General features: G+C 43.2%; 1 protein-coding gene across 5 annotated transcripts; it reads left to right on the forward strand.

Moving 5' to 3' along the window:
- The first annotated feature begins 423 nt into the window (after positions 1 to 423).
- WDR86 (WD repeat domain 86) lies at positions 424 to 24,892 on the forward strand. Of its 5 annotated transcripts, none has more exons than XM_054815316.1 (7): positions 424 to 585; positions 1,624 to 1,935; positions 4,660 to 4,801; positions 6,332 to 6,764; positions 16,320 to 16,455; positions 21,243 to 21,346; positions 23,379 to 24,892. In XM_054815316.1, exons 2-7 carry the CDS (start codon positions 1,773 to 1,775, stop codon positions 23,595 to 23,597), a joined length of 1,197 nt encoding a protein of 398 aa, XP_054671291.1. In that variant the 5' UTR covers positions 424 to 585; positions 1,624 to 1,772; the 3' UTR covers positions 23,598 to 24,892. The 5 variants fall into 5 exon arrangements, with proteins under 5 accessions (XP_054671291.1, XP_054671295.1, XP_054671294.1 ...); XM_054815319.1 differs by lacking the exon at positions 424 to 585 and adding an exon at positions 799 to 841; XM_054815318.1 differs by lacking the exon at positions 424 to 585 and adding an exon at positions 935 to 1,062.
- Positions 24,893 to 25,488: the final 596 nt, after the last annotated feature.

The following is a 25,488-nucleotide window of genomic DNA, read 5'->3' on the forward strand; positions in this document are numbered from 1 at the left end:
AGCATGAAGCCAGGGGTCCTGCTGCCAGCCCAGCCTCTGGGGTACCAGGAGTGGACAGGACAAGGGGCTGCATTAAGAAATAGCCCAAAAAGTTTTGGGAAAGCTCAGAGCAAGAAAGGGGGTTTGGGGCTCCCATGGGGGGGGTCCCGAGGAGAAGTTTGGTGGGAGCTGGCCCAGGGAGGGGGGTGAGAGGAGGAACAAAAGGAGATGGCTTCCCTCAAAGCCAGCCCCCAGCTCGGCAGCAAAAGCATCTGTGTTCCACCGGGAGGCACCGGCCCGAGAAGCCGGGGAGGAAATGCGGCTGCCCGCCGGGGAGCTCGCAGCGGGACCGGTGCCCCTGGGGGGTGCCCTGAGGCGGCGGGGCTGGCGCAGTCGCGCCGCGGGGCCGGCAGGCAGCCTGAGGGGGCGAAACGTGCCGCAGGAAGCGCTGCCTCCCCCCGAGGACAAGTCTGGGGACTCCGCTGGGGGTGCGGAGTTGTTGTCGGGTTGTTTTGGTTGTAGTGCGGTTCTTAAAGGGTGCCCAGCCGGGAAAGACCCTCCCGCCCCTCAACTCTTCCCCCCTCACCGCCGGGTGACTGAAATGAGGTAAGGGGCGGCTTCAGCACTGGGGAGGCGGGCGGCGAAAAGGGTGGGGGATGCATCTTTCCCCCGAAAAGGGGGGTTAATGCGGGGAGGGGGGGAGGCCGTCCCGGAGGGGCAGAGCTGCCGGGCACCTCCCGGGAGGACGAGGCGGGGAACGGTAGCACCGAGGAAGCAGAGCGGGCGGGGGGAGGCCGCAGCCTCCCGCCCCGGGGGAGGGGGGCTGCCGCGGTTCGAAGCGGCTCTAACATGGATGGGGGAGGTAATGGAGGGAGGGCCGGCGCTGGGGGTGGGGAACCGCCCCGAGGTGGCCTGAGGGGGGCACGGCGACGGCGGGGCGCTCGCCTCGGCCCGGCGGCGGGGGTGGAGGGGAGCCCTTCCCTCCTCTCCGCAGGGCGGAGGCGGCGGCAGCGGGGGGGATCCCGCGCTCGGCGCTGGCTCCGACCCCCTCCCCGGCGGGAGGAGGTGTCCCCTCCCCAAAGGGTGAGTGCGGGATCGTCCCGCTAGAAACGAGCCCCGCGCCTCTACCCGGGGCCGTGCCCGGGCCGGTGAGTGAGTGCCGAGGGCGGAGATGCCGGGGGCCGAGGGAAGGCGGCAGCCCGGGGTGGGGAGGGCTGGGGGCCGCAGAGGTGAACTCGCGGCGGCCGGGGGAGGGGGCAGGCGGCCCTTCGGGGCGTTGGGGGCCGCCTGAGGCTGGACTTCCCTCTCTAGGAGGCGTCGTCTCTTCAGCGTGCCCCAAGTTAACCTTGAAATTGCTTAAAAAGAAGCAGCGTGCCGGCAGCCTCAGAGCAGGGCATCAGGTCGCGGTGCCACTGCCGACCAGGCTGGGTCCTCTTTAAGGGGCTGGACGTACCTCTGCCCATGGAGAAGGCACACCGGTGAGCGGGTGGTTGAAGGGCTGTCTTCCACTGTAGGGCTTCGGTTTCTGTGGAGAAAGGGGCACTCGATGGCTTCAGCACAGCCTGACTGAGAAAAGGATGTATCCATGGGGGAGATGAAATGATTTAACGTGCCCTCCTCTTCCTCCTTTGTGTCCCTGTGCAGCAGTCTGGACTACCCTGATGATTTTTAGGAGTTGAGGTAATGGCTGAAGTTGGTCAGTGGGAGACGTCTGGAGGCCCAGAACACGGTCTGGGGGTTGCACAGTGCCTGTGATCTGACCTGCAGCCTCTGTCTTGGCTGAGACCGGCGGGATGGGGAACAGTGGCTCAGCCGTGAAGGTCTGCACTGATCACCAAGGAGGCATCAACTGGCTGAGCCTGAGCCCAGATGGGCAGCGCCTGCTCACCGGTAGCGAGGATGGCACTGCGCGGCTCTGGAGCACTGCCGACAGCCAGTGCCATGGCCACTTCCAAGGTACAATAGCTTATTTTCGCCTAGTTCTTGAGTCTAAAGCATGGCACAGGCCATGCAGCATGTTCTGGTCTCTCTCAGTCCCTGCAGCCTGCTGGGCAGCCAAAATCACACTTGTTTTGTTTTGTGGGGCTTTTTTTGAGCATTGGTTACAGGCATGTTAAGCTGAAGCTGTTTCAACCCAAAACAGGTTACCAGCGCTGCTGAATGCATGGATCCTTTTATCTCAGGGTGTGGAACATAGCAGTCATTTAACTTATGTCTCTTTCTTGAAGCCCTCAGTTTTATACCCTCATGAAATATTGACTTTTTGTTATTGTCTCTCTCTCTTTTTTTTTTTTTGTCCTTTTAATTATCTCATTTTCCAGACAATCTTTATTTAGAACCTTTTGACCCAGAAGTATGGACAGTAACTCTACTAAATAGGCTATTTTTCCCCACATTTGACACACAGAAATGTTAATTGCTGGGCTTTTTAAATTGATTTTGCATTTTAAACAAAATTTAATATCCTTAGAGTAGCATCTCAATAATTAAAAAGAAAAGAAAAACTCTATAGAAAGTACAGTCATGCAGGAGTCAGATGTGGACTAAAGATTTTCATATTCTCACTCACTCATGTTCTTTTAATACAGAAAAAAAAAAGCTTTTAAATTTGGAAATTCCAATCCTTTTTTCTTCCAAAGAAGAAATCACATTGCTGTGATATTTTGTTGCTGTTTGCTTGCTTGCTTGTTTTTAAGTATGAAGTATTGTCTTTTTTTCCCACATCCTGCCATGGTTTTAGGTCCTGGAAAATTCACTGCATTTGTTTTAGGCTTAGAAATCCCTTTAAACCACTAATTAACTTTTAACTAGAAAGAGAAATATACTGGATAATATTCAGAATCTGGCCTATGTACTGCTCATGTTTGGGGTAAACTCTAAATAAAGTTGTCTAGGTGGTTTCGGAACTGTCAGTCGAATCAGATAAGCGTGTGTATTTTATGTTTATGCATGAACACAATTCCTGTGTATATTTGTATCGTACAAGCTATAATTACTGATAAACCTGTATCTATAGCACAGTTTCAAGCTTCCACCACAGCATAACTAACAGACTTCTGTGGTGGCTGCTTTTGACCAGACCATCACCAGACCTCGTCTGCCACAGGGGGTTTTGGCATCCTGTGTGTGGCTCAAGTATTACTGATAGTTAAAATCTGACTGACAGTGCCATAACCGAGATGCTTTTTTGATGTTCTCAGAGCAGAATTACATGATGCTGCGAGAAGAATGCTGGTGGTTGAAACCTGTCCCATTTAAGCTGCTTTGCAAAAAGTTTTCACAAAAATGTGAGGATGGGTATAGTTTTGCTTGTAGCCCTGGTGATCTGTTTAATTTTTGACATCTGGTGAATTTGCTTAAGAGGAAACAAGATGTGTGTTTGTAAGGTGGGTTCTGGTTCGCTTTTGAACTACAGGAGTTGTAATAAAATCTGGGTTTTTTGCTGTCAGTGAAATGAAGTGTTTTACTGGGCAGTCTGCTTTCCCTCAGTTTTTTTACCATCTCTTTATTCTACAACATGATTCTGTTTTTCTAATATCTTTGTCCATCTGTCTCTCTTTTAGTCACATTTGTCCTTCTTATATTTTTTCTTTTCTCCTCAAAGAATAGTGGTATTTAAATCATGGTATGGCCCACCAGCTTCAAACAAAGTCTGGGGTGCTCTCGTGATACTTACTTCAGAGGAAACAGTTGTGATCTTGAAAGCTTATAGTCTAAATAATTAAAACAGGAGAGTGCAAGACTATACTATCCCAACAATTAGATCCTGGACAAAGCTGGGACTTGAATTCTAAGGTGATTTTTAAATGTGGTGCATTTAATGATAGAATAGAAAAATGATACATCTTGCTAAGCAACAACAAAAGCTTAAGGTTGTAATATTATTTTTTGCTAGCATTACCCTGGTTTTCAGCACAAAATCTTTAGAGTAGCAGTTGTGCCTATTTTTATTATAATTGTAGAGTCCCAACATATGCTGAATGCCATATAAATAACTATACTCTTATTCTTTCTTTCTGTGTCATTTTCCTTAAAGGTATACTGATATTTTGATAATTGTGAGTTTTATTAATGTTATTAGTCATAATTGGGAAAGTATTGGCTGACTTTTTACCAGATATGTTTTTTGTTTGTGTTTCATTCTGCTTGGACAATGAAACTAAACGTATTGGTAAGTCTCATGTCACTTCCTTTTTTCATAATTTCATGCTTTAATTTAGGGCTGTTTGTGTCCTGACAATCAATGGGCTGGGTCGAAATGCAGCTTTTTTTTCCTGACTTCAGAAGAAGGAAGCAAAGGCATTTCTCTATTAAAAAAATAAGCCAATTTTTTACTGGTGTTAAAGTTCAGTAGTCTGAGTTTTATAATACGGGTATTAATTTAGCTCATTATGTTTTTATACTGTTCGATCTACCTGATGGGTGGAACCATACTGTTTTGCTCTTTCACTTAATCCCTATATCAATGAAGCAGAGTTTTCTGCTGTTAATTAAAAATGTTGTGTTTTATACAGGTCCTTAAATGTGAAGAACATGCTGGTGCACTTAAAATTACAGTTTTGTCTTTTTGTTGTATTTTTCTTTTAGCTAAGGTGTAGAGCTGGACTAGTCTGTCCTGCTTGCATTTAATGCTAGCTTGCATTAAATCCTGATTGAATTTATTTCCTTTGTTATTCCTAGGACATGAAAGTTACATCACCTTTTGCCACTTAGAAAATGAGGCTGCCTTCACGTGTAGCGCAGATCATACCATTCGAAAGTGGGATGTGATGACAGGTCAGTGCCTGGCCATTTACCGAGGACACACATCAATTGTTAACAGGTTGGTTCCGTGGAGTTCTTCCCTTGTGTTCCTGTAATCAATTACTGCATATATTGTCATTTTACTGCAATTCTCCATTACTACACTAATAAAATGGGTTGTGTAAACCTTTGAGTTCATGCTACACGTGTTCTGTGCTGTAATGATTAGTTTTCCTAGCAACAGTGCTGACACATCCATAGACAGCAGATAGGAGAGAAATGAAAGGCACACAGCAGGGGAATTGAATCCAGGGCTAGGAATGAAATTCCAGAAGAAATTATTCAATTGATAACAGATGCTTCTGATAAATAGGTTTAAAAACATCACGTCAAGCCTTCGTGTCAGTAAGAGGGATAAAGTCAGGGCTTTTTCTGGAATTACTATTCCTGTTTGTGCAAATGAAGTTCGATATTAAAGTGATTGTGTGTGACTGATTGGCCTGTCAATTTAAAGTGCCTCTTAGTAGTTGGACTGGATTTAATTAATGACAAATAGAGCAAAGATTGGCGGTGGGTTTTTTTTCTTAACATTTCTTTTTTGGTGGATGGGTGGGTTTTTTTTTTTTGTTCCTTACTAAACTCAAAACACATATGATGTGTAGCTAGATTCTGTAAATAGTTAGGAAGGCTGGCTCTGTATTTTGGCACTGGCTTGATTTTTGCTTGAATCAGCAAATGGGAAATGTGTTCCCTATTCATATGACTTTGTTGCCAGTTTGAAAGGTTCCAGAGGACCAAACTCAGCTGACAAAGATGACAGGTTATGATAGTCTCTGTCTCTGGTTTGGAAATACGAACTGTAGAGATTTTTCTGTTATATGTTTGTGCAGCTACAACTCATTATTTTGGAGGCCCAGTAAGTTGAATTCTTGAGCTGTAATCTCTGATTTGCTCTTCAGTTATGTAATAAGTTGGGTGCTCTTACTCTACCTTTTTTGAGCTCCTGGGCTAAGTGTAATTAGGTGTATATTTTTTTCCTGCACTCGCTCTGTTTGATGATGGAAAGATGAATATCTTTGCACACTGTCGGTTACAGTTCAGGTTCCTGGAATGTAATTTTTTTTTTTTAATTTTAATTCCTAGCTGTTTTAATAGGTCAGTTTATAAATATTTATTTGTAAAGAAATACTAATAAATAATTATCAAGAATGAGTTCTTGTTTTTTTATTAAAAAACCAGAACAAACTCTTAGCTAGTATATGTAACTTATGAAAAGTACATAATAGTGCTGCTGGAAATGATTTTTAGAAAAACACAAATACCCAAAGTTACAATGCTATAGCATAAAAATGTCTGCATCAATGTACCTAAATAAGGGTCTCAATATGAAAAGTAGAAACAGGGAAGTGTTTGTTTTTTAAAAAAAAAAAAAACAAAACCAAAAAAGTTTATAAATAATGTGTATTAAACAGTGACACTGAATTGGGGTTATATATGTTATGTTCATGCTACTGTTTCTAACTTCAGGGTGCTTGGCATTGAAATTGTGACCAAAAATGGTTATGTAAAAAGCGTGATACTGTTCATACACGCATTTTGTTTTTTGCAGGATCCTGGTTGCCAAAGACTATCTCTTCAGTGGCTCCTATGACAGGACAGCCCGCTGTTGGAGTGTGGACAAGGAGAAACAAATCCAGGAATTCCGGGGCCATCGGAACTGTGTCCTGACTCTGGCTCACTATTCCTCCAGGGATGTTCTTGAAGAAGAGGAGGAGGAAGAGGAGGAGGAGGAGAAAGTGAGCAGAGATCTCCTGGTGACAGGTAGCACAGACTGCACTGTTAAGGTCTGGTGGGTGTCCAGTGGGCGCTGTTACCAGACTCTGCTGGGACACACTGGGGCTGTCTTATGCCTTATACTTGACGCACCAAACAGGGAGCTGTTTTCTGGCAGCACGGATTATACCATTCGAACGTGGAATATTGTCACTGGTGAGCAGTTGAAAGTGTTCAAAGAGCATCAAGGATCAGTAATTTGCTTAGAGGTAAGAACAGAAACTTCTTCAAGATCTGTTCGAAGGGGGTATCTCTATCCTAACTCATGGGGTCTCGGTTGTCTTGTCGTTCATAAAGTTCTTCCGAGACAGGTTATAAATGGTAAGCTTAAACGTTCATGTAATAACAAAATGATAGTGCTCTGTGATCTTGAGACAAATCCTCTTTCCCTAAAACACTTTCTGATATCCTTTGGCTTCTAGAAGCTGTTGTGGTTTAACTTCTAGCTCAGTATAAATTTAAATCCTCCTAGGTCTTGAAACTCATGAGTAGGTTTGCTGGGAGGACTGTTCATCTGAGTAGGATTGCGTACACAGGATCACCAGACTTTGAAGAAAAATAACCTGAGCAAGTAAACAGACACGTGGTCAGATAACTTAAAAAGGGGAGGGGAAAACAAATTCAGAGTAAACCAGATGACTTAACCCCAAACCAAACAAAAACCAACCCAAAATTGTGGGCAAAATAGAAAAGTATAAAGTTGAAAGAAATCCTGCTTTAAAAACCACACAGACATAAAAAAAGAAAAAAAAAGGGAGAAAGAGATGGCCAAGACAAGAAAATGGGCAAGGAAAATGGAAAAGAGAAGTAGAGCATGGGGGAGAGAAATCAGGAAATGATGAAGGAGAGAGGGGGAAAAAATTTAATGTGACCTGAAAAACTATACGCTGTTTTTCTGTTTGCAGTATTTTTCTGATGAATGCTGCCAGGTTTGTTCATGTTGCAGAGGAGAGATGAGGTTAGACAGATGAAGGAAAAGGGGAACTATCACACAAGCACTTGTCCTGTATGCGCCATTATCCACCAGAAAATGCTAATGGTATATTTAAAGAATGTATATGATGGTCTGTAACTTAGTTTCAGGTCGGCAAACCTTCAGTGTTTATAAATGTATGTGTCTGGCTGAAATTAATGACAATAGTTTTTTCTCACTATTCTCCTTGTTTGTGTTTGTTGCCCTAAGTGCTTTTCCTTTACAGAGGCTACGGTACATATTTTTAATAGCTGTTTAATAAATGTTGCCTTTGTTTCTAAAGAAGGTGGTCACAGCTGACACTAGGAGACTAAAAACCTGATAGTACTGAAGGAATTCTATTTTCCTTCGGTTTTAGAAAGGAGAAAATACCACACAAAGTCATGTTGCCCTGGAGTAATGTTTGTCTTGCTTGGGTAAATTCTCAGTGTTAAAGCTTGTTTTTATGATATTGTGGTAATGTATTTTGAGGATGCTCAAGTAAATCTGTTGCTCTCCTTAGTGTCACGCTATGTTTTGTTGTTTAATTGTAACCCTTCTCCAAGGCACAGATTGGCAACAAGAGAGCTTGCTTTAATTTAATTGGGTTCTTGCTAAAATTGTTACACAAAACTGGCTTGACTCTCTCCCAGAAGCCTGGGAAATTCAATTAGACTCTTTGAATGCTCAAGAAAGAGCAACGCTTCTCCGTTTGTGAGCACAGAGTTAAAACAATGGCTTTAAACAAACAGAACTTCTTGTAGGGGAGAAGAAAAGCAAAACCAATACATCTATTTGGAAAACCTGAACAATTCAAAGTACACAAGACTACCGCTGCCAAGACTGTGTTGGCAACAGTCCTGGCCAAATCTTCTTCTAGCTGTGAGTAACTGGTAGCCCCTCATTTCTCTCATCACCAGTTGATGTTTGAGGCTAGAAGAGTCCAGCTGAGGTACATGCTGCCCCCACAGAGAGCATTTAGTTTCTAGGCCTCTAAAACTTATCCCAGCTTAAGCAGTCACTGTACTGCTGTTGAATAGCTTTAGGCTGTCGATCTTTCCTAATTCCTCCCTCTTCCTTAGTGGGTTCAACACTAGCCCTTCTGTTCCACTTGGCTGCCTCTCAGCACAGCCCACATGGTATTTTCATTCTTTTAGAAAGGGGTCAATCACCAGAATCCATACAAAGATGTTACAACATAAGGGAAACTTCCTGAATAGAGGTGTTTATTTTTTTTAATTTTTGTTTTCTTCTGAAAAAGCTCTTGGAGCCGTTTTGCCTAGAGCTTCTTAGTGACAGTGTTGCAATCTGTGGCAGTGAGTTGCGATAGTATTTTTCAAACTGTGGGTCAGGAAGAATTGGGAGGTATTTGTGAGTTGCTCACAGCAGCCAGCAGGCAGTTTTAATTGTTGACAGTAGTTCATTTTCTTCAAGGCAGAAGTGAGCTGCTAATTACACCAGATTTTCACTCACCTGTCCTGGAGGAGCTGAGTTGGTACCAGCAATTAAAGGTAGTTACCTGTTCTCTGGGTGGTATAACACTTGTGTGGAGAGAATAAAGGGGAAAAAGACTTGTTTTCATTTTATTTATTCAAATAAAGATCCCTAAGGGAGGGTGACCTTTCAAAAAGTTTGAGAAATGCTCAGTGTGATCTCTTACCCTGGACACAGATCAGGAAAATTTTGGATATTGAGACCATATTTTCCCCAACTTTAAAAAGTATTGTTATTAACGGGAATGCCCCAGGATGTTCTGAACTGCTGCAAATTAGGTCTGGGCTGTTCTAGTCATCTCCCATTACTTTCCAGTAAATACCAATAGTGTTGTTGTAGCAGTGAATGGAAATTCCTGGAGCTTCTTGAAGGAGCCTTTCTGGATAGATGTCCATAAAGCACACCCATGTTTTCCACCTTGCTTCCTGCAGTGCTGGCATATGAAAAGCAGAGGGGTGATGCCACAGGCATGTTTGGATTTTGAATGTCCTCACTTGCTCTGAGATCCTTTAGGTGGTGTTGCCAGCTAGCATTAGTTAGAGGAGCTGAAAACAGCTCTAGTCTAGCATGGCAGAATGGAAAGCGATGGTGAGCTTTTAGCTTTCCCTTTTCCCGTGTCCTTGGTGGTTCTGGACAGTGGAGTGAAGAGGGTGAGCTGCTCAGACATTCCCCAGGGCTTGCCCTGCTGTCTTGGGCTCAGTCTGTTGAAGGTGATTTTCCAGCTGAACTGACTGCACGTGGTCTGCTGCCAAAGTGGTTCTGCTGTAGGTACCAGCTTATGCTAATGCCGGTCTTCTCTTCCTTCCACTACCTAAAGTAAACTGACAAAAGTTTTGCCAGAGAACTATCCGCAGTGGGAGTCGTGTGGGTGCTAGGTGCTTTGGTGGCCTTGGCTACTTCATTTTCATAGTCAGGCAAGGTAACTAGCAGTGGAGCAGCCAGAACTCCTCACTCTGTTTCTCCTGCAGTGCATTGATAGCTTGGCAGGCAAGGGACGACAGCTGTTTTGAGTGCTCTTTCTTCACATAAGAGCCAATGATGAGATTTTATAGGGAGCGATGGGAAAAAGTAAGGGTGGGCTGAATGTAGTCGCACAGCTCACGCTAGTTCTTCCACTGAAAAATGTCAAGCCTGGCTAAAGATCAGTATTTGCAATTAATAATCAAACATGCATTTTCACTAATGTGACTGCCTGCAATAGGCTGAATAACCCTGACTTAAATATTTTACTTGTGTATGTTTTTCTAAATGTCCCAAAGTAGCTTTGCAAAGTTCACAAGGATTGCTTTGTCCTTTGCTGATTGTTCTGCCTCTGAGTATTTATCAAAATTGTGCTGCCAAAAGCTGGCAGAGAGAAATGATCCAGCTTGGAATTTAGCTTGGATCCTATAGCAAACATTCTTGCAAGAAAACTTTCTTGCAAAAGGAGTTTTAAATGAACATGAGTGGGCAAGGACTTGCTTCTAGTTTTCCTGCAAAAGATCCTGTGTTTGGACCATTCCATTTCATTTCCTTTTAAAGGTGACTAGAAGAAAAGAATGCTTTGAACAAAGCCATTGCCTGAACTCCGTTTATATGCTTAACTATTGTGATCACAGGGACATATTTTTTCCTTATCACATCAATTAAATTAAGTGCACGTATTTTTTGTAATTTGCGTTTGTATTTGTTGTATAATTCATCAGATGATGAAGATGTGAATTAGAGGAATATGAATGTGTACAACACCTGTTGAAAAGAAACATGTTTCTAGGACCATTACTGTGCACTGCAGTAAAGAAGTTGAAAAAGGTTCTCTAACAGCCAGACCAGAGAGCTCATTCTAGATGGATTCTCAGGGAAAAAACCATTTTCTTGCCCACAGGGAGTTCGCTAGCTCATTAAAATGAATGTGGTTTGAATGGGATCCTGAAAGCCTAACTCGGCTGAAGGCTTACATAGTTGTAACTTGAGATTGGCTCAAAATGGTGACTTTTAACCAGCTGGCAGATTGTAGGAATACTGACCCCCATGTGAGGAATAAGTTGGCAATGGGAAATGTGGTTGCTGATGTGAACTCATCAGGAAGTTCCTGGGAGCTGGTCCGAGTGCACTGACCTTCAGAAAGAGTATGTGTCCGAATCTGATTGGAGAGCCAGTTGCCTCTCCTTGGGTGAGGGTTAAATTGTGTCTTACAGCAAAAGGTGATTGGGAGAGCAAAGTCCGTTCCTATAAGGTTGAAATACCTGCTAAACAGCTCTTTTGCAGATATTTTTGGCATTCATACAGGTGGAAATTATCTTAAGCTGCTGCGTATATTCAGTTCAGCCAAGCTTGTGGAGCAATAGGGTTGTGATTGTCTTGAGAGACCAACCCTAGATGTGATCATTTGGTTGTTTTTTGTTGGTTTTTTTTTTTTTTAATTCAAACTGTATTGCGTCTAGGGGCTACAGCCAAGGTCAGGGTTGCATAAAACTGGCAATTTTTAATAGTGAAACCTGTAATTACTTCAGCATTTACAACCTGTATTTTGCCACTGTTGTTACATTGCTACTCAAAGCAAGTCTGACTGAGCTTTTTCATGGAATAGTATGTCTACCGTACTTTGGCCTGAGGATTAAGACAAATGTGCTCCATTCATGTGGCTCGGTGTTTCATCTGGTTCAAAGCAGTCAGAATAATGAGAAAAATTAACAATCCAGAATTACAGATATCAATGCAGTGATTTTTCTTCTGTCTGGCTGAGGCTTTAGAACTGGGCATCTGACTATCATCAGGTTTTTAATTCTTTTGAAGCTACTTGGGTTTGAAAAGTCCACTCAGCTCGTTAGTAGTGTTCTATGTTGGCTGCCTTGCTACAGGTGTCCTTGCCTTGCCATGCTTTTCCTTGTCAGGAGCTTTGTTGGGCAGTTAGCCAAAGTGAACAAAGTGCTCAAAAGCCAGCCAAGGAAAATACAGCTCTGAAAATATCACTGCTTTTCCAGGCACTTTCAGATTAGAATATGTAACTGTTTCTACTGATCCTTTTTAAACCAAGAGTTGACAGACTTGGGTATATCTGGAAAAATCTATTGAGTGAAATTTTACATCTTTCCCTTCTAAATCATGAGAAAATTAAATTCCCTAATAAGAACAGGACTGACACCTAGGGAATTGGGTATGGGTTTGAAGACTTTAGGCTAGAAAAGCCCAGTAGTTGTAGACCTGGGGACCTAGCCCACAAGTATTTGCTGAAAATGACTGCCTCTGGATGCCCATACACAAAAATGGGTGCCAGTCTTGGCAGTGGGGAAGCTTAGCTCCCACCAAAGCTGCAGCATGATCTCGCATTTTGGTGAAGAAGTCAGTATACTTTGTCCATCTAGCTCCTGAGAGGGGACTGATCTGCTGAGAATCACGTGTCAGCGGGGATATTTAACTGAAGGAACAGCAACTGTGGACGCTTTCATTCGGGAATACGACAAGGAGGGGAAGATACTGTTTTGCGCATTAGTCTAACAGAACTGGTGGATCCGGATTCAATGGCTTCTGCAGGCTGAGGAGATTTGAACCCATTTGGAGAGTACCATAACCACTGGATAGGAGAAGCCAAGCTGGTGTAAGGAGGTTAGCAAGACTCTTAAGAGAGCCAGCAGAAGGTGATCTAACTGGAAACCAGTGCTTTGGGCACCTGTCTGGAAGTGGGCAGGGGAACTGTGTTACAGTCCTTCTTTTTGGGGCTTTTTAGGTAGTTTTCAGTACAGTCATAACTTAAGAAAAATGATTACAGAAGCCAAGGACCTGTGCTGCTGGCCAACCCTAGGACCCCCGCTGCTTCCACAGCAAAGCTGACTTGTGCCCAGCCAGCACGAGGGCGTTTGGACAGTGTGTCCAACCTCGGTGAGTTAGAGCCAAGGCTGCTGTGTGAGTTGTTGGGGCATAGCCACAGCCTTTGGATGCAAATGCTGAAAGAAGGCTCTGGAGTAAAAATACCGATCTGACGTGGGTCAGATTGGATTGGTGCCTCTGTCTTCCTCTTCTCAGACAGAATCCCATCTGGTTTTCATATACTCTCTTGACCAGTTTCAGGGATACTGTGCACTGTTGCTTGTCACAACTGCCCTGAAGCACATAATGTTTCTTGTGTGATATACAAAGGGACAGTTGCAGCCTGGATCAGAATCAGGGCTGCGCTCTGGGATTTGGGCAGGCAAAAGTTAGGATGCTATAAATTTCAAGTCCTTTTTTGGATGGACTTCAGTTGCATTATATCATGGTTCCTTATCTATAAAGTAGGGAGGGTATTTATTGTATATTACACAGTGTGTGGGGCCTGCTTCTAAGGTGGTTTGGCTCAGGGGAACAGTATGTGATGATTATTGTTATTTTGATTAAATATAGATATCTTAAGTATTGTAGCTTAGGCTGCAATTGTAAACTAGACCTATCTTTAGTCAAGTGAAGGAGTCATCTCACCTAAATTGATATAGATGGCTACAGCTGAGAAGGTTGTCCTTGTCGGGGGGAGAAATAGCGAGTTTTAAGGCATGATCTGTTTTAGACATCTGCTTCAGGATGAGATGGATTGTGCCCTTGGCTGCAGTGACTATAAGGGGACTATCTTAGCTGTAGATATCTGCATCAATTTAGATGAGGTGAGGCTTGCATTGTATCACTAAAGGCAGATCTGATTTGCAACTTCAACCTGAGCTGATAGCTCTTGATGGCTTTCTCCACTAATAGCTATTTCGTGCTCTGTGTTTTAAAAATACCGTGGAAATGAGAGGCTGTGTGACAGTCAGAGCCTGTACGGTATTTTGCTGTTGGCTGTGCTGCAGGCTTAGTCTGTGGCATCCAGTACATTGTTTAACCTGTTAGTATTTCTGTTTCCATGCAAGGCTGAGAATCCTTTGCTACTGTGCTCATCTGCTTAAACTGGTGAGGGGTGGGAAGGTGCATAAAAGTATATCATGGGGCAGCCTGGGTGGCGCAGAGGCTTTGAATTTAATGCAGATGGTTGGCGTGCTGGCCATCTCACCAGGTCTCTGGGCATCGGAAGCTTCTATGGCTCTTACGATCCTGGTGCTATAAATTACCTGAGTAAGCCCACGTCATTTAACACATTTTTATATCTAGCAAATTAGCAAATCTAGACAAGTTGCAGCTTTCCTGTTTCACTTCAGCATTTATACACCCACTTAAGTGTAGAAATTAAGCAGCGTAACCTAATGTACCGTTAATGCACAGTGGCATTTACCTACAGGAGGTTATAACGTAGTATTTTGCCTTGTTCAGTGGGTGGGTTGATGCTGCTAGCAAGGTATCTGAAAAATGAATGCAATGACTTGGCCAAGAACAATGGAGCAGGATCTCAACTCAAAGCATCCTCTGCCATTTAGCAGGTGCAACATGACAATGCTCTTCATGCCCGTTCAGGTTGAGCCTGGAAATTAAAAGGCAAGTTACCTTCTTCAGGCTAACTGTATAGCTCTCAGTTTTTGTTAGTGCTGCTGGTCATTCCTTCTCTTTCCTCACTGAGATGTAGTGTTAACGCCATTGCTAAAACAGCTTAAAAGTAATAGGACGTGACATTTCAAAGTACCGCCGGCTTTAACAGTGGTGTGTGTTTTACAAGCTCCTGATGTTTAGCTATGAAAACTGTCTCATGGGCCAAGTTCTGCTGGTAGGAAGTGTGGCATGCACTGCTCCAACTGGGCTGGTGGGAGCTGCGGCCAGTGATCGTCTTGATCTGCCTGCATACATTTCTTACGTGGGTTAGCACAGTCCCATCACTGCAGTGCTTTGTATCTTAAAATACCTTTTGTTTCATGATGCTGTAACACAGAGCAAATGGGGTTTTTTGCACAAAGCTCACTTATGATGCCTTTTGGAAATGGGATGATTTGGTTTTGGAATTGGAGTGGAGATGGGGGAGCGTGAAAAACATTCCAACCTTACAGATACAAAGAGTAGGGACCGAAGGGTTTATAATGATCTAAGGTGGTGGAAGAAACAGACCCTTAAAAGCAACCCAAGAGCAAGACCCATGTCAAGTTGATTTGTCATTTGTTCTGCAGTTTGCTTCCTGGAGATATCTGAGAAGTGTCAGGGGTTAGTGCTTTGCTGTCATTTGAACCTTCTAATCTCTGTATTTGGAGGGCAAACAAGGTGTCATTACTCCTTAAGCAAATTCTGTTTCTGTGCAGAGGGTCAGGGTTCTCCCTCCTGTTTCTCCATCCTTTTGATACAGAGATTGCTCCAAGTCCATGACACTGATCTCAGACTACAGCCTATGGATTGCTGTGAGAGCATCCGATGACTGACTGCCTTCACTACACTTGGCAGGTGTCGGGCCACTTCTCTGCTTGGGGGAGTATGCTGTCAGAGCTGACGTAAGGATGGCTGTTAAAACCTTTAGTTTTTTTTCATTAGACAGACATAGAATGCAAGATTTTTCTTTGCATGGCGGAGGGTTTTCCCTGCTGAGCTGCCAGGCTTTGGATAGTTTGTTACTGTGCACTGGCTAGTTTTATAGTCTTGCCAGGTCAGTTACTTTCTGTCTCAGTTTCCCAACTGCGCCATTCTGTTGTGTCTGTGTGGAATAAAACCCAACCTCCACCACTAGTGAGTTCACACAGCATGCAGGATGACTAGTGTAATGAGGCACTGTTCTTCTTTGGGATTTATAGGCACAGTTGCTCTAAGGACACAGCAGAAGACAACCTGATTAAAGATGTTTAGAAAACTGTGTGAGGATAGTTAATTATTTAATCATTCGATAACACAGTGTAAAAAGACTTGTAGAAATGCAGATACAAAACAGTTTCAAGGAAGAGTTAGTGTTTCCAAATATTGACCTTGTGCAGAGTAACCATGTTAAACCCTGCTTTATGTTGGTGGGATTTTATTTTTAATTTACTTTTTTTTGTTACTCAAAATTGTTCTGAAATTTTTGTTGTAATTAAAACTTACAATCCGGTAAGAGTTCTTGTCAAATATGCTTTGCAGAAACTGCACTGCAGGGGTTTTTTTTTGAGGCTATATTAATGTAACTAATTATGGAACTAGGGTTAGCATTGTTAAGCTCACTGAAATCCTGCCTGCTTGCACCAGCAGATGGGCTAAGTTTTTCATCTTCTGAAACGTAGGAGCTGTTTTTAAGGCCCAGAAGTCAATGGGAGATGCGATCGCGAAGAATGCAAGGTTGGTTTTGCTCACCATCCCTCTGTTTCAATGTGTAGTTGTTGCTCTTTGTAACAGGCTGTTGAGTTGGAAACCGTGACTTTGAGTCACTTCAGTGCAGTTCTCTCACTAATGTGCCTGGGAGACTATTGCTGATGTTTCTTTCTCTTCCCTTCAGCTAGTGAATCGGCACTTGTATTCAGGAAGCGCGGACAGGACAGTGAAGTGCTGGTTAGTAGACACTGGGGAGCGAATCCAAACGTACAAGGCTCACAAACACAGCGTTAGCACTTTGAAATACCACGCTGGGATCTGTAAGTTGCCTTTCCTATGTTCAGCAATCCCATCTCCTTTTTGATGTTTGTCTTTGATCAAAGATTGTTAATAGAGAATACTGTAATTTTGAAGGCTTGTGAAATTGTCACTTTTTTCAACTCCAGCATGTTTATGTTCAGTATCAAACTCCGCTGTACTACTCCATGTGGGAAGCTTAGATCTTCCCTCCATTTTCCACCTCCCTTTTCTGGCAAATGAAGAGGCAGTTGCTTTATTTCTGTTACCAAGGGAAGTGGCTTAAATCCTGAGCTGTCTGTGGGTTGTTTGTGTAGCCGTGGTTTAACCTCGCTAGTCTGATGTCTGTCAGTCTGCTTCTGCTGCACACTTGGGGACAGCAAGTGCTGCTGCTGGGTATGGAGCCCAGTGCCTGCCTTTGCTACCTTGTAGGCACTGTGTAATGGACTGTCCTAAACCAGAATTGCATCTCAGATGCTCACTGCTTCTTTCTAAAAGTTAGGCTTCCTGTTCAGACTCTGACCATCTCCTAGACTCATTTTCCACAAGTTCTACCCCTTTATCTGTCCTCTTTCATGTATTTGTTCCCCAAACCACCTTGCTGCAGTAGCCAAGTATCACTTGCCTTACGAATGCTTGGGACTCAGTTTCCCTACTTTCAGTACTCCTGTTAATAGCGGTGTCTTTACAGAACTGTCTGTTGTTGACATAACAGTATACACTGACCATGAAGCCTCCCTCCCTAAATCCCCCCTTTTCCTTGTGCACGTCATCTGTGCATTTCTGGGTTTGGGTAGCAAGACTGTGCCTCTGTTTTTTATCAGCCTGAACTTCTCTATGTGTCATCCTCGTCTTATTCTGTCACTGACGTTAGACCTGACGTACCTTCATTTGCTTCCCAAACAAGTACTTCTCTCCTTCAGGGTAACCGGGATGGCAATGCCTGTCTTAAGCAAATCTAGAAATTTGCAAAGCTTTTCTGATTTGATTTCTGTACTTTAGCTATGAAACCAGTGCATAACACCAAATGAATGGCTGCTATTTGGGCTTTGACATCTCTTCTGGCAGATCATCAGTGTGGTGGTGATGAGTGGCTGACAAATGCGAGATGGTACGCATTAGAAGAGAGTTGTACCTGCACAGGCAGATTACACTTTAATGGCAGTTCTCTAGCGCCATGCTTGGCTTGGCTGACTGACCACATTTATAACCCAGGAACTCAATTGATTTCTTAATTATGTTTGGGAACTTAACATGTAACCAAGCCCATACATAGGTTTTGATTTTAATCAGGAAACCTTTTTTTTTTTTTCCTTTCAGCATTAGGCCCACAGCATTACTTTTCTTCATTAAAATAGTTAACCGTAATTTACAGTTAATTTCAGCTTTCGTCACCTATATTGCAGAACTACCCCACTCTCCCCTACCTGCAGGTTATGATTTCTGCTGATTTCAGCTTTTGCAGTTGGGTAGAAGGCTGAAATGGAAGGGGAAAGGGTCTGAGCTTACACTGCACCCTGAAGTTATTACTGCTCAAAAATTTTAATCCAGGATGAACACTGGCAGACAAAATACTGATTGGTTTTTGTGTGTGTGTGTGTGTTCCCCCTTTTAATTAAAAAGAGACAAACCAAAACATTGAATTCATCAAGACTACCCAAAGGCGAGGTAACTGTGCTAAGCTGATATTGTCCTGATCCAGTGAGGAATCTACATGTCTGAGTGGGAGATGGAGAGGCCGTCTCCTTCATTAATGAGACCTCCAGAGCTGCATTTTTTTCAGTGTTGATCCTGCTTTTCATGCAACCAGTATAGACTTGACCAGACTCTCTAAAACCATCATAAAGACAGTTAAGGCTCAAACAGAAGTTCCATTATCTGATGCCACCCCCATCAACTCTGCAGCTTTCTCTCTCTTCCCCCTCATCCTACCACCCTGTCCCTGCCATACACATACATTATTTTTCCACAACAGTCTTTTTTTCTTAAAATGCAGGCAATATTGGTGCATTTAGTCAGACCTGTGAAGAACATTCTGATAAGTGTGATACAAGTGTTCACAGAGTTATTTAAGATCTCATTTTAAATCAAATGCAAAAATACTAAAAGTGTCAAACAGGGACAATTGAATTGTTCCACTTGAAGGGTAGAAAAATGTCATGGAAAAATATTAGGGACTTGTTTGAATCTAATTTAGACACATTCTAGTTCCTGAAAGAGAAAATTTCCTTTTAAAAATGAATTTATGTACTATGATTGCTTGCATTATAGTAATACATTGCAATTCAAACTGAAATAAAACTATTAGATAAGTAATCAAAGACATTTCCACTGGATACCAAATGTTGGAGCTAGTGTAGCTTAAAATTCTAGCTGTTCACCTGGGACAGATCAGTGTTGTGTGTCCATTCTCTGTCTTTCAAAAATGTAGAGAAAATACTTCAATATAAGTGATGTTTGTTATGGTTTATGTCGCACTTGCACTAGCGCAAGAACATGGAAGGAATCTCAGCTGAGAAGTGGTAACTTTCTGTTCGAAGATCGTAATTCTGTTGCTTGCTATCTGGTCAGTACCCAAAGGCTTGTTGCCCCAAAGAGTTTATGGTCTAAATAAGAATATATAGTAGAAGAATGAGAGGAAAAATATATGCATGTTTCCAAAATGGATTTATAGTGTACAGGGAGTCCAGGCTGATCTGAGAACTAAGCTTTAAATCATCAGAATGTGTTCCTAGTGGCTTTCCTCAGTCTGCTTGTGTAATTAATAGCATGGGGAATATTAAAGCTGGTTCTCAATCTAATTTTCTTAATGATATTGTGTTGGCTATTTCTCTCCTACAGTATGTGCACAGTCATTTAAAATTTAATGTGGTTTGTATTTTTTCATGTTGCAGAACCTCCAAGGGAACATTTAAAACCTGTTCTCCCTCCCAAGGGTCTATGAAATTTAAGTAAAAGACAAAAATGAATTGTTGATTTTTGTTGTTTGTTTCACAGGTGGTATATATAAGCATATATTTAAATGCTAAATCTGGGTTAGATCAACAGTTCTGCTTTGAAACTCAGAGGTGCAAAGAGACTTCCTAAATCTAGAGTGACAGTTCAAAAGACATAAAAGATGACTGTCAAAAGCAAAATCCTGATAGCGATAGCTAAAGTAAACTGACAGCTGCATAGTGAAGACTGCTCTTAATTGGTTCCCACTCCCTACATGTGTGTAACAGTATTAAGTGATTTTTCATTCACTGGAAAAAAAAATCTCTACCTCGTTCTGTTGTTACTTGCAAAATGGGGTGCAATGCTTTTTCAGGATTGTGTTGGCAATTGAATTTAATATAAATGATATATAAAATGACATTGATTTTCCACATCCAGATGTTTCTTGAAGGTGTACTCAGGAAGTACCCAACCTCCTGCTGTTTAATTTGAAATTGAAAAGCTGATGGCAGTAGGTAGCCTGTTCTGTCATCTCTTCTTGTAGTCCTGAATTTACTGCTGTGCTAATTTCTTCACCTCTCTTTAGGAATCCAGTGCCTGACTTCGCCCAACAGATGGGTATCTGTTGTCTTCAGGCACTGCAGTTTTGTAAAAATCCTCCCATGGTAGTGGCTTTTGCAAAGACCCAAAATACAGGGAGCAGTGAATATATTGCTTTTTGCAGTTCTGAAATATTTATCCCTAGATAAACTTGAGGAGTTTGGGTTAAGTGAAGGAAAGAGAGTGTTTACGAAGACAGTTTGTAACCCTTAAAGCACACAAATGTGCTCCTTTTTGGGTATATTGCTAAGTATAAAAATCTAAGTATTCAACACTGCCTTACAGTTTCCGGATGCAGCAATTCTGGGGATCTGATGTGAAGATCCTGAAGTGTTGAGAAATTGTTCTTCAAACATGTTAAGATACCTTAAGGAAACCTGATGAACAGCCAAAATCCCTGGTCATGCTTAATTTACTTAAACAAAGACAAACCCCCAAACCGAAACACGCCCCCAACCCCACTCTTGTAGCACATGTACCGTATAGCACATAGAATACAAGAGTTATAGCCAAAACCCTCAGATAGCTCAGTGCCGTACTGAAATAGAGATTATGGCCTGGGCCTTGGATCACTTAAAGGCTCTACTGCTTGCAAAGATCCTAAGCTACAGGATTTAGCTGAAGAAATCTACCACACTGAAAGAATTTAGAAAGCTTCTTTGTAAAGCTGCCTACACATGCCACTCACCCCTGAGGACAGAAGATTTAACTGTGGTATTTCGGCAGTGACAGCTCTACCTACTGATAGTAAGCTTTTGTTGAAAACGGGGGGAAAATGGGTATGTTTTAATGAAGCTAAGGCCAAATTCCTATCTGCTGTTTGATGCTGCAGCAGAAGTGATGAAGATAGTGTAGTGAATGGAAATAACTATGGTAAAACAAATGGAAGGCTTAGTGGAAATCCTTAAAACCAGACGTGCGATAAATTGCCTACTTAGAATTATTGAGGCATGTTTAGGCGGGGGAATATATGTGGAAGAGTAGAGAAGAAATAGGTATTTGAAGTGTGTGTGGAGTGAAATGCAGATGTAAGTAGGAACTTCAGGCTTAAGGCAGTTCAGTGTTTTGAAAAATATGCATGAAAACAAGCATGCTGGGGTCAGCAAAATGAAAATGATCTGAACCTGCTATAACTGAGAAGAGAATCAAGCCTAAAAACGATACGTCATGCTCCTCTGCGAACTAGTTTTAGGTACATTTTTGACCTCGCATGAACTGACCTTACGTGGCTGCTCACGTCTGGCTGTGTGCTGTGTTGTGTGTTGCATTGCAGTATTCACGGGAAGTGGGGATGCCTGTGCAAGAGCTTTCAATTCCAAGAGCGGTGTCCTGCAGAAGATCTTTCGAGGACACAAGTTCATCATCAACTGCATCCAGGTCAGGGAGGAGTTTCTTTGCTGGGATTTTCTCACTTCCGATTGCTCCCTTGTTTGTTTTGTGGGAATTGGTGTGGCTGGCTGTTCTGTGTGTCTTGGATCAGATCTTGTTCTGGGATAAGACAAAATGTGGCAGACTTGAATATTCCTTATATAATTTTAGACAAACTCGATAATAATAAGGATAAGTGAAACCACAGAACGAGTCCCCAGAGACAGTCTGATGGCTGTGATTGGAGGTTTTTCAGGTCAAGCAACTGTAAGAAATGAGCCAGATATAACTGATCCTGTGTAGGGGCAGGGCATGGACTCTGGCCTCGTGAGACCCCTTCCATTACAAGACATTGATGATAAGTGTTTGCGGTGCGCTAGTTCCCTTCTGCTTTATCCAGGCAGAATAATATATAGCGTTATTCCCCAGCCTCCCCTGGGCATGGTATCCCTCAACAGTCTAGCAACTGCTTACCATCCTTCCTGACCTTAGTGAAGAGCTAGTGGTGATTTCCATGGGCTACCCTGTATATAAATGTTTATATAAAATATTGCCATCACGATCTATTCTTCTGAAGGTAGAAAGATGAGAAATAAGCTCTGTATTGATGTCTGACCCACATCCTACCAGACAAAAGGAAGAGTCCCTGCTACTGGCTTAAAAAATTCTTAAAAGTTAATTAAGTCCCTGAAAAGTTGCTTGTGTTGTCTAGGCTCACGTGATACTAGTGTTTAAAAGTTAAAAGGGGAGGAATTAGTAATGCTTGGTGGCAATGCAAAGATCGGTGTCGGGCAAGGAATCCTGGGGGGAAAGTTTGAATCCTTGGATGCTTTGTGCATTTAAGAATCCACATCTCCCTGCATCAGGATCTCAGTAAAAGCTGTATGCAGGATGAGGATTTTGATGAAGAATGTGAGACACTAAGTATTTCTGGCTGCCTGACAGTTGAAGGAAAAAAGGAGATAAAATTCCTTTTGGAGTTGATCTCAAACATAGAGAGTTGTAAATATGGTTGCCTTTTGTATATTCTTCTGAATTAGCAAGTGGCTGGTTGGTCTTAAGCTGCAAACTCTTGGGTATTGAGTGGTTGGTTGTGTAGCAGACAGTCATCCGGATGTCTTTGGGTGATAACTGATATAATCTCTCTGGGCAGCCCCAAGTATTGACAAGACCAAAGCTTGGCTTTATATTGTTTGTTGTAATTTCATTTCCAAGTGTACAGGGCAAAAAATCCTGGGAAGAGAGAGGACTGAAGAAGTGGCGCCCTTAATTTGATCTTAAATGTGTTACTGAGGGATGGATGAGGGGCGAGGGGGCTGTGGTTGTGCGGTGCTCGCATGATGCTTCATGCGGATGTAAGCCAGACTGCGGGTGGGATGCTCACTGTTGCAGCCCGCCTCTGGAGGCTGCGAGTGCCTGTGGTGGGCAGACTGACGCAGGAAGGGGAAGATGATGAAGACCTTCTAGGGCGGGGTGAGGACAAATGGAAACATTACCAACAGCAGCAAATGTTTCAGTAGGGAAACGAAACTACAGGGGGGAATGAAGGGTAAATTACTGCAGGTTTGGAAGAACAACAAATTTTGAAGGAGGAATCGTAGCTATAACTTAATGTGAAGAGAGAAGGAAAGTGAGAAGGAAAGCATTCCTGAGACCCCCCACTACTCACTGATGCTGATTTTGGTGCCTCTTTAAGCTTCACCTCCAAAACCAGCAGTCTGAAACCAGCACAGAAATTCCCAGCTACAGTCTGCTCTGACACCGAGTTTCGTTCCCCATTGCTTTTCTAGTGGGTTTAGGTTATAAATAACTCTAGCTGTTTATATTTTATGGCTCTGTGAAGTGGCTGAGAAATGAGTCCTGACTTGGTAATGTCTTGTCCCACTTCAGCAGCTTTTGTGATAATTTATACCGGCTCTTGCAATGAGCTATCAGGCCTTAAGTGTTAGGATCAAGCTGTGTTGGCTCTGATTTTTGACAGTTTGATTGTGCCGATTCCGAGCTGTACGGTTTGGTATTAAATGTGACTCTGTTGTTGCAGATCCACAACGAATTGCTCTACACAGCTTCCCATGATGGCACACTAAGGATTTGGGACATCCGGGGAATATGCAAGAGAAACAAGCGGCGCTTGAAGAAGGAGAGGTCTGCCCAGGGCAGGAGCTCTCAGAAGGGAAGTCTGTCTCGTCTCTTCAACAATAAAGTCGGCTGTATGGTACAGCAAGAAAATGGGGAACGCGAAGCCGTTGAACTAATGTGACTGTCCAGAACAGACTTTCCATCAATGATCAAAGCTGAACCTTTTGTTTTCTGCACCACTGTGTCCATGTAAACCAGAGCTTGGAAAGAGATGGGAAACGGCTTTGCTCGGACCTCTTTTGCAGGAGCCGGGATTCTCTGTGCCTGGCAGGTGGAGTCAGGTCAGGTATTGTCACTGTGGATGATCCAGCTGAGCAGTACTGGGGTCAGAGGGACTGCAGCATGGTTCAGGTGACGTACCTCTGTGTGTGTAATTAAGAACTTTACTTACGACTGCTTGTTTTCAATTCCCTCTGGCACGGAGGCGTTGCATGCTTCTGCCTGTCTGGTATCTAATGAGAAGTGTTTTCTCCTGTTGCTGTGGCCCGCTCCCATGCCCTCTCTTTGGCTGAATGCAGAGAGGAAAGGTGCCCTGCAGTATGACTACAAATTAAATTTTCACAGCTGACCGTTGGGTTGGTTTTTTCCTGATGAGACCAACTGACACAGGATGGTACAGCTCAGCAGGAGGAGTTTAAAGCAGACTGGACACCTCTTGGGGAAGGTGAGAGGAGTAGGACAGAAATTAATTACTTTTTTTTTTTAAGAGAAGAATCTAAACCTTTTGTACCAAGGTCAGCTGTTTGCCAAGGCACAGCAGTTCTCCTCCCAGCAACCTAGCGGGTCCTTTTTTTACCATTTACAGTCTCACACTTCAGCCAAGAAAGTACAGGTGGCTTCGCAAGTGTCTTGTGAGTGCTCCCAGCGCCCACTTACCCCCAGGCACGGCTCCCTGAACAGGGAGCTCCTGGTGGGCTCCTCTGTAGGCTTCATCTCGGTATGGCAGGGAGTGGAATCTGTGGTGGTGGCTGCACCACCTCTGGGCAGCCTGGCTGCTGCCTGACTGTCCTCATGGGGGAAAGGTTTTCCTTATATCCACTGGGAATGTCCAACTGGGATTTTTTCAGGGGTGAGGAGAGCAAAATGGGAAGATTTGTTACCTTTCCTCCTTAGGGGGCTGTGTCTGGCCTTGGTTTGCTCGGTTGTTAGTAGCATCGGATAAGCAGTCACACCCAAGAGAATTTCTCCCCATCTTTTTCCAGGTTCATCCCTCTCTGATAACCACTGAGCCATGAACAAACAAGGGTTCTTATATTTTTCTATTTGCGGATATAACTCTTTGTAGAACCAGTACAAAAATATATAACCACATGTTTTTATTTTTATGGCTTTATTTATTCTGTACTACAGCAAGATGAAAATGCTGTAATCTTTTTTTTTAGAATGGACTAATAAACATGTGGCATCTACAAACAACTAACTGTCTATTTTTTATTTTCTTCTCAGTTAGAGGGGATTTAGCTGGCTGCAGATGCAGTTAGGAAGGGATGGAATATGGAAAAAAAAAATAAATGTGCTTTTGGAAAATGTGTATATATATATATATAAAAAAATCCTAGCATATACTTTTGGAAACATTATTTTGGAAACATTTCCTGCCTTTCTGTCCCTGCTGGGTGCCATGGAGCTGTCCTGCCCCCCCACCAGGCACAGGCCTGCCAGAGCTCAGCTTCCCTTCTCAGGGAAGGAGTGACCACCACAAACCAAAGCCCAGTCTTACAGGGAGACGCTGGCTCAGCGCTTGCCATAGTGGCATTGAAGACCCTGTAATGCTGCGTCTGTCATTGCTGCTGCGTACCCTGTTTGCCTCTGCTGGGGAGCAGCTTTGTTAGCTCTTACTGGGCAGGTTCCTGCATCTGGTAGGAAACAGCATTTTAATTAGGTTAAATGCCTAGCAAGAGAGACTAATTTGGGAGCTCATCTGCATAGCGTAGACTTAATTCCACTGTAAACCGTTCGGTCCTGTCATCGGAGAAACATTTATGAGCTGGCGTGGCTCTTGGTTGCTGGGG

Source organism: Grus americana, chromosome 2 (genome assembly GCF_028858705.1).
Source record: "Grus americana isolate bGruAme1 chromosome 2, bGruAme1.mat, whole genome shotgun sequence".
NCBI lineage: Eukaryota > Metazoa > Chordata > Aves > Gruiformes > Gruidae > Grus > Grus americana.

Excerpts from the sequence above, each read along its gene's own strand:
- WDR86 (XM_054815316.1), top strand. The coding sequence starts at position 1,773 with ATGGGGAACAGTGGCTCAGCCGTGAAGGTCTGCACTGATCACCAAGGA. Across the intron at positions 4,802-6,331 it reads CACACATCAATTGTTAACAG|GATCCTGGTTGCCAAAGACT; the intron begins GTTGGTTCCGTG and ends TGTTTTTTGCAG. Across the intron at positions 16,456-21,242 it reads GAAATACCACGCTGGGATCT|TATTCACGGGAAGTGGGGAT; the intron begins GTAAGTTGCCTT and ends GTTGCATTGCAG.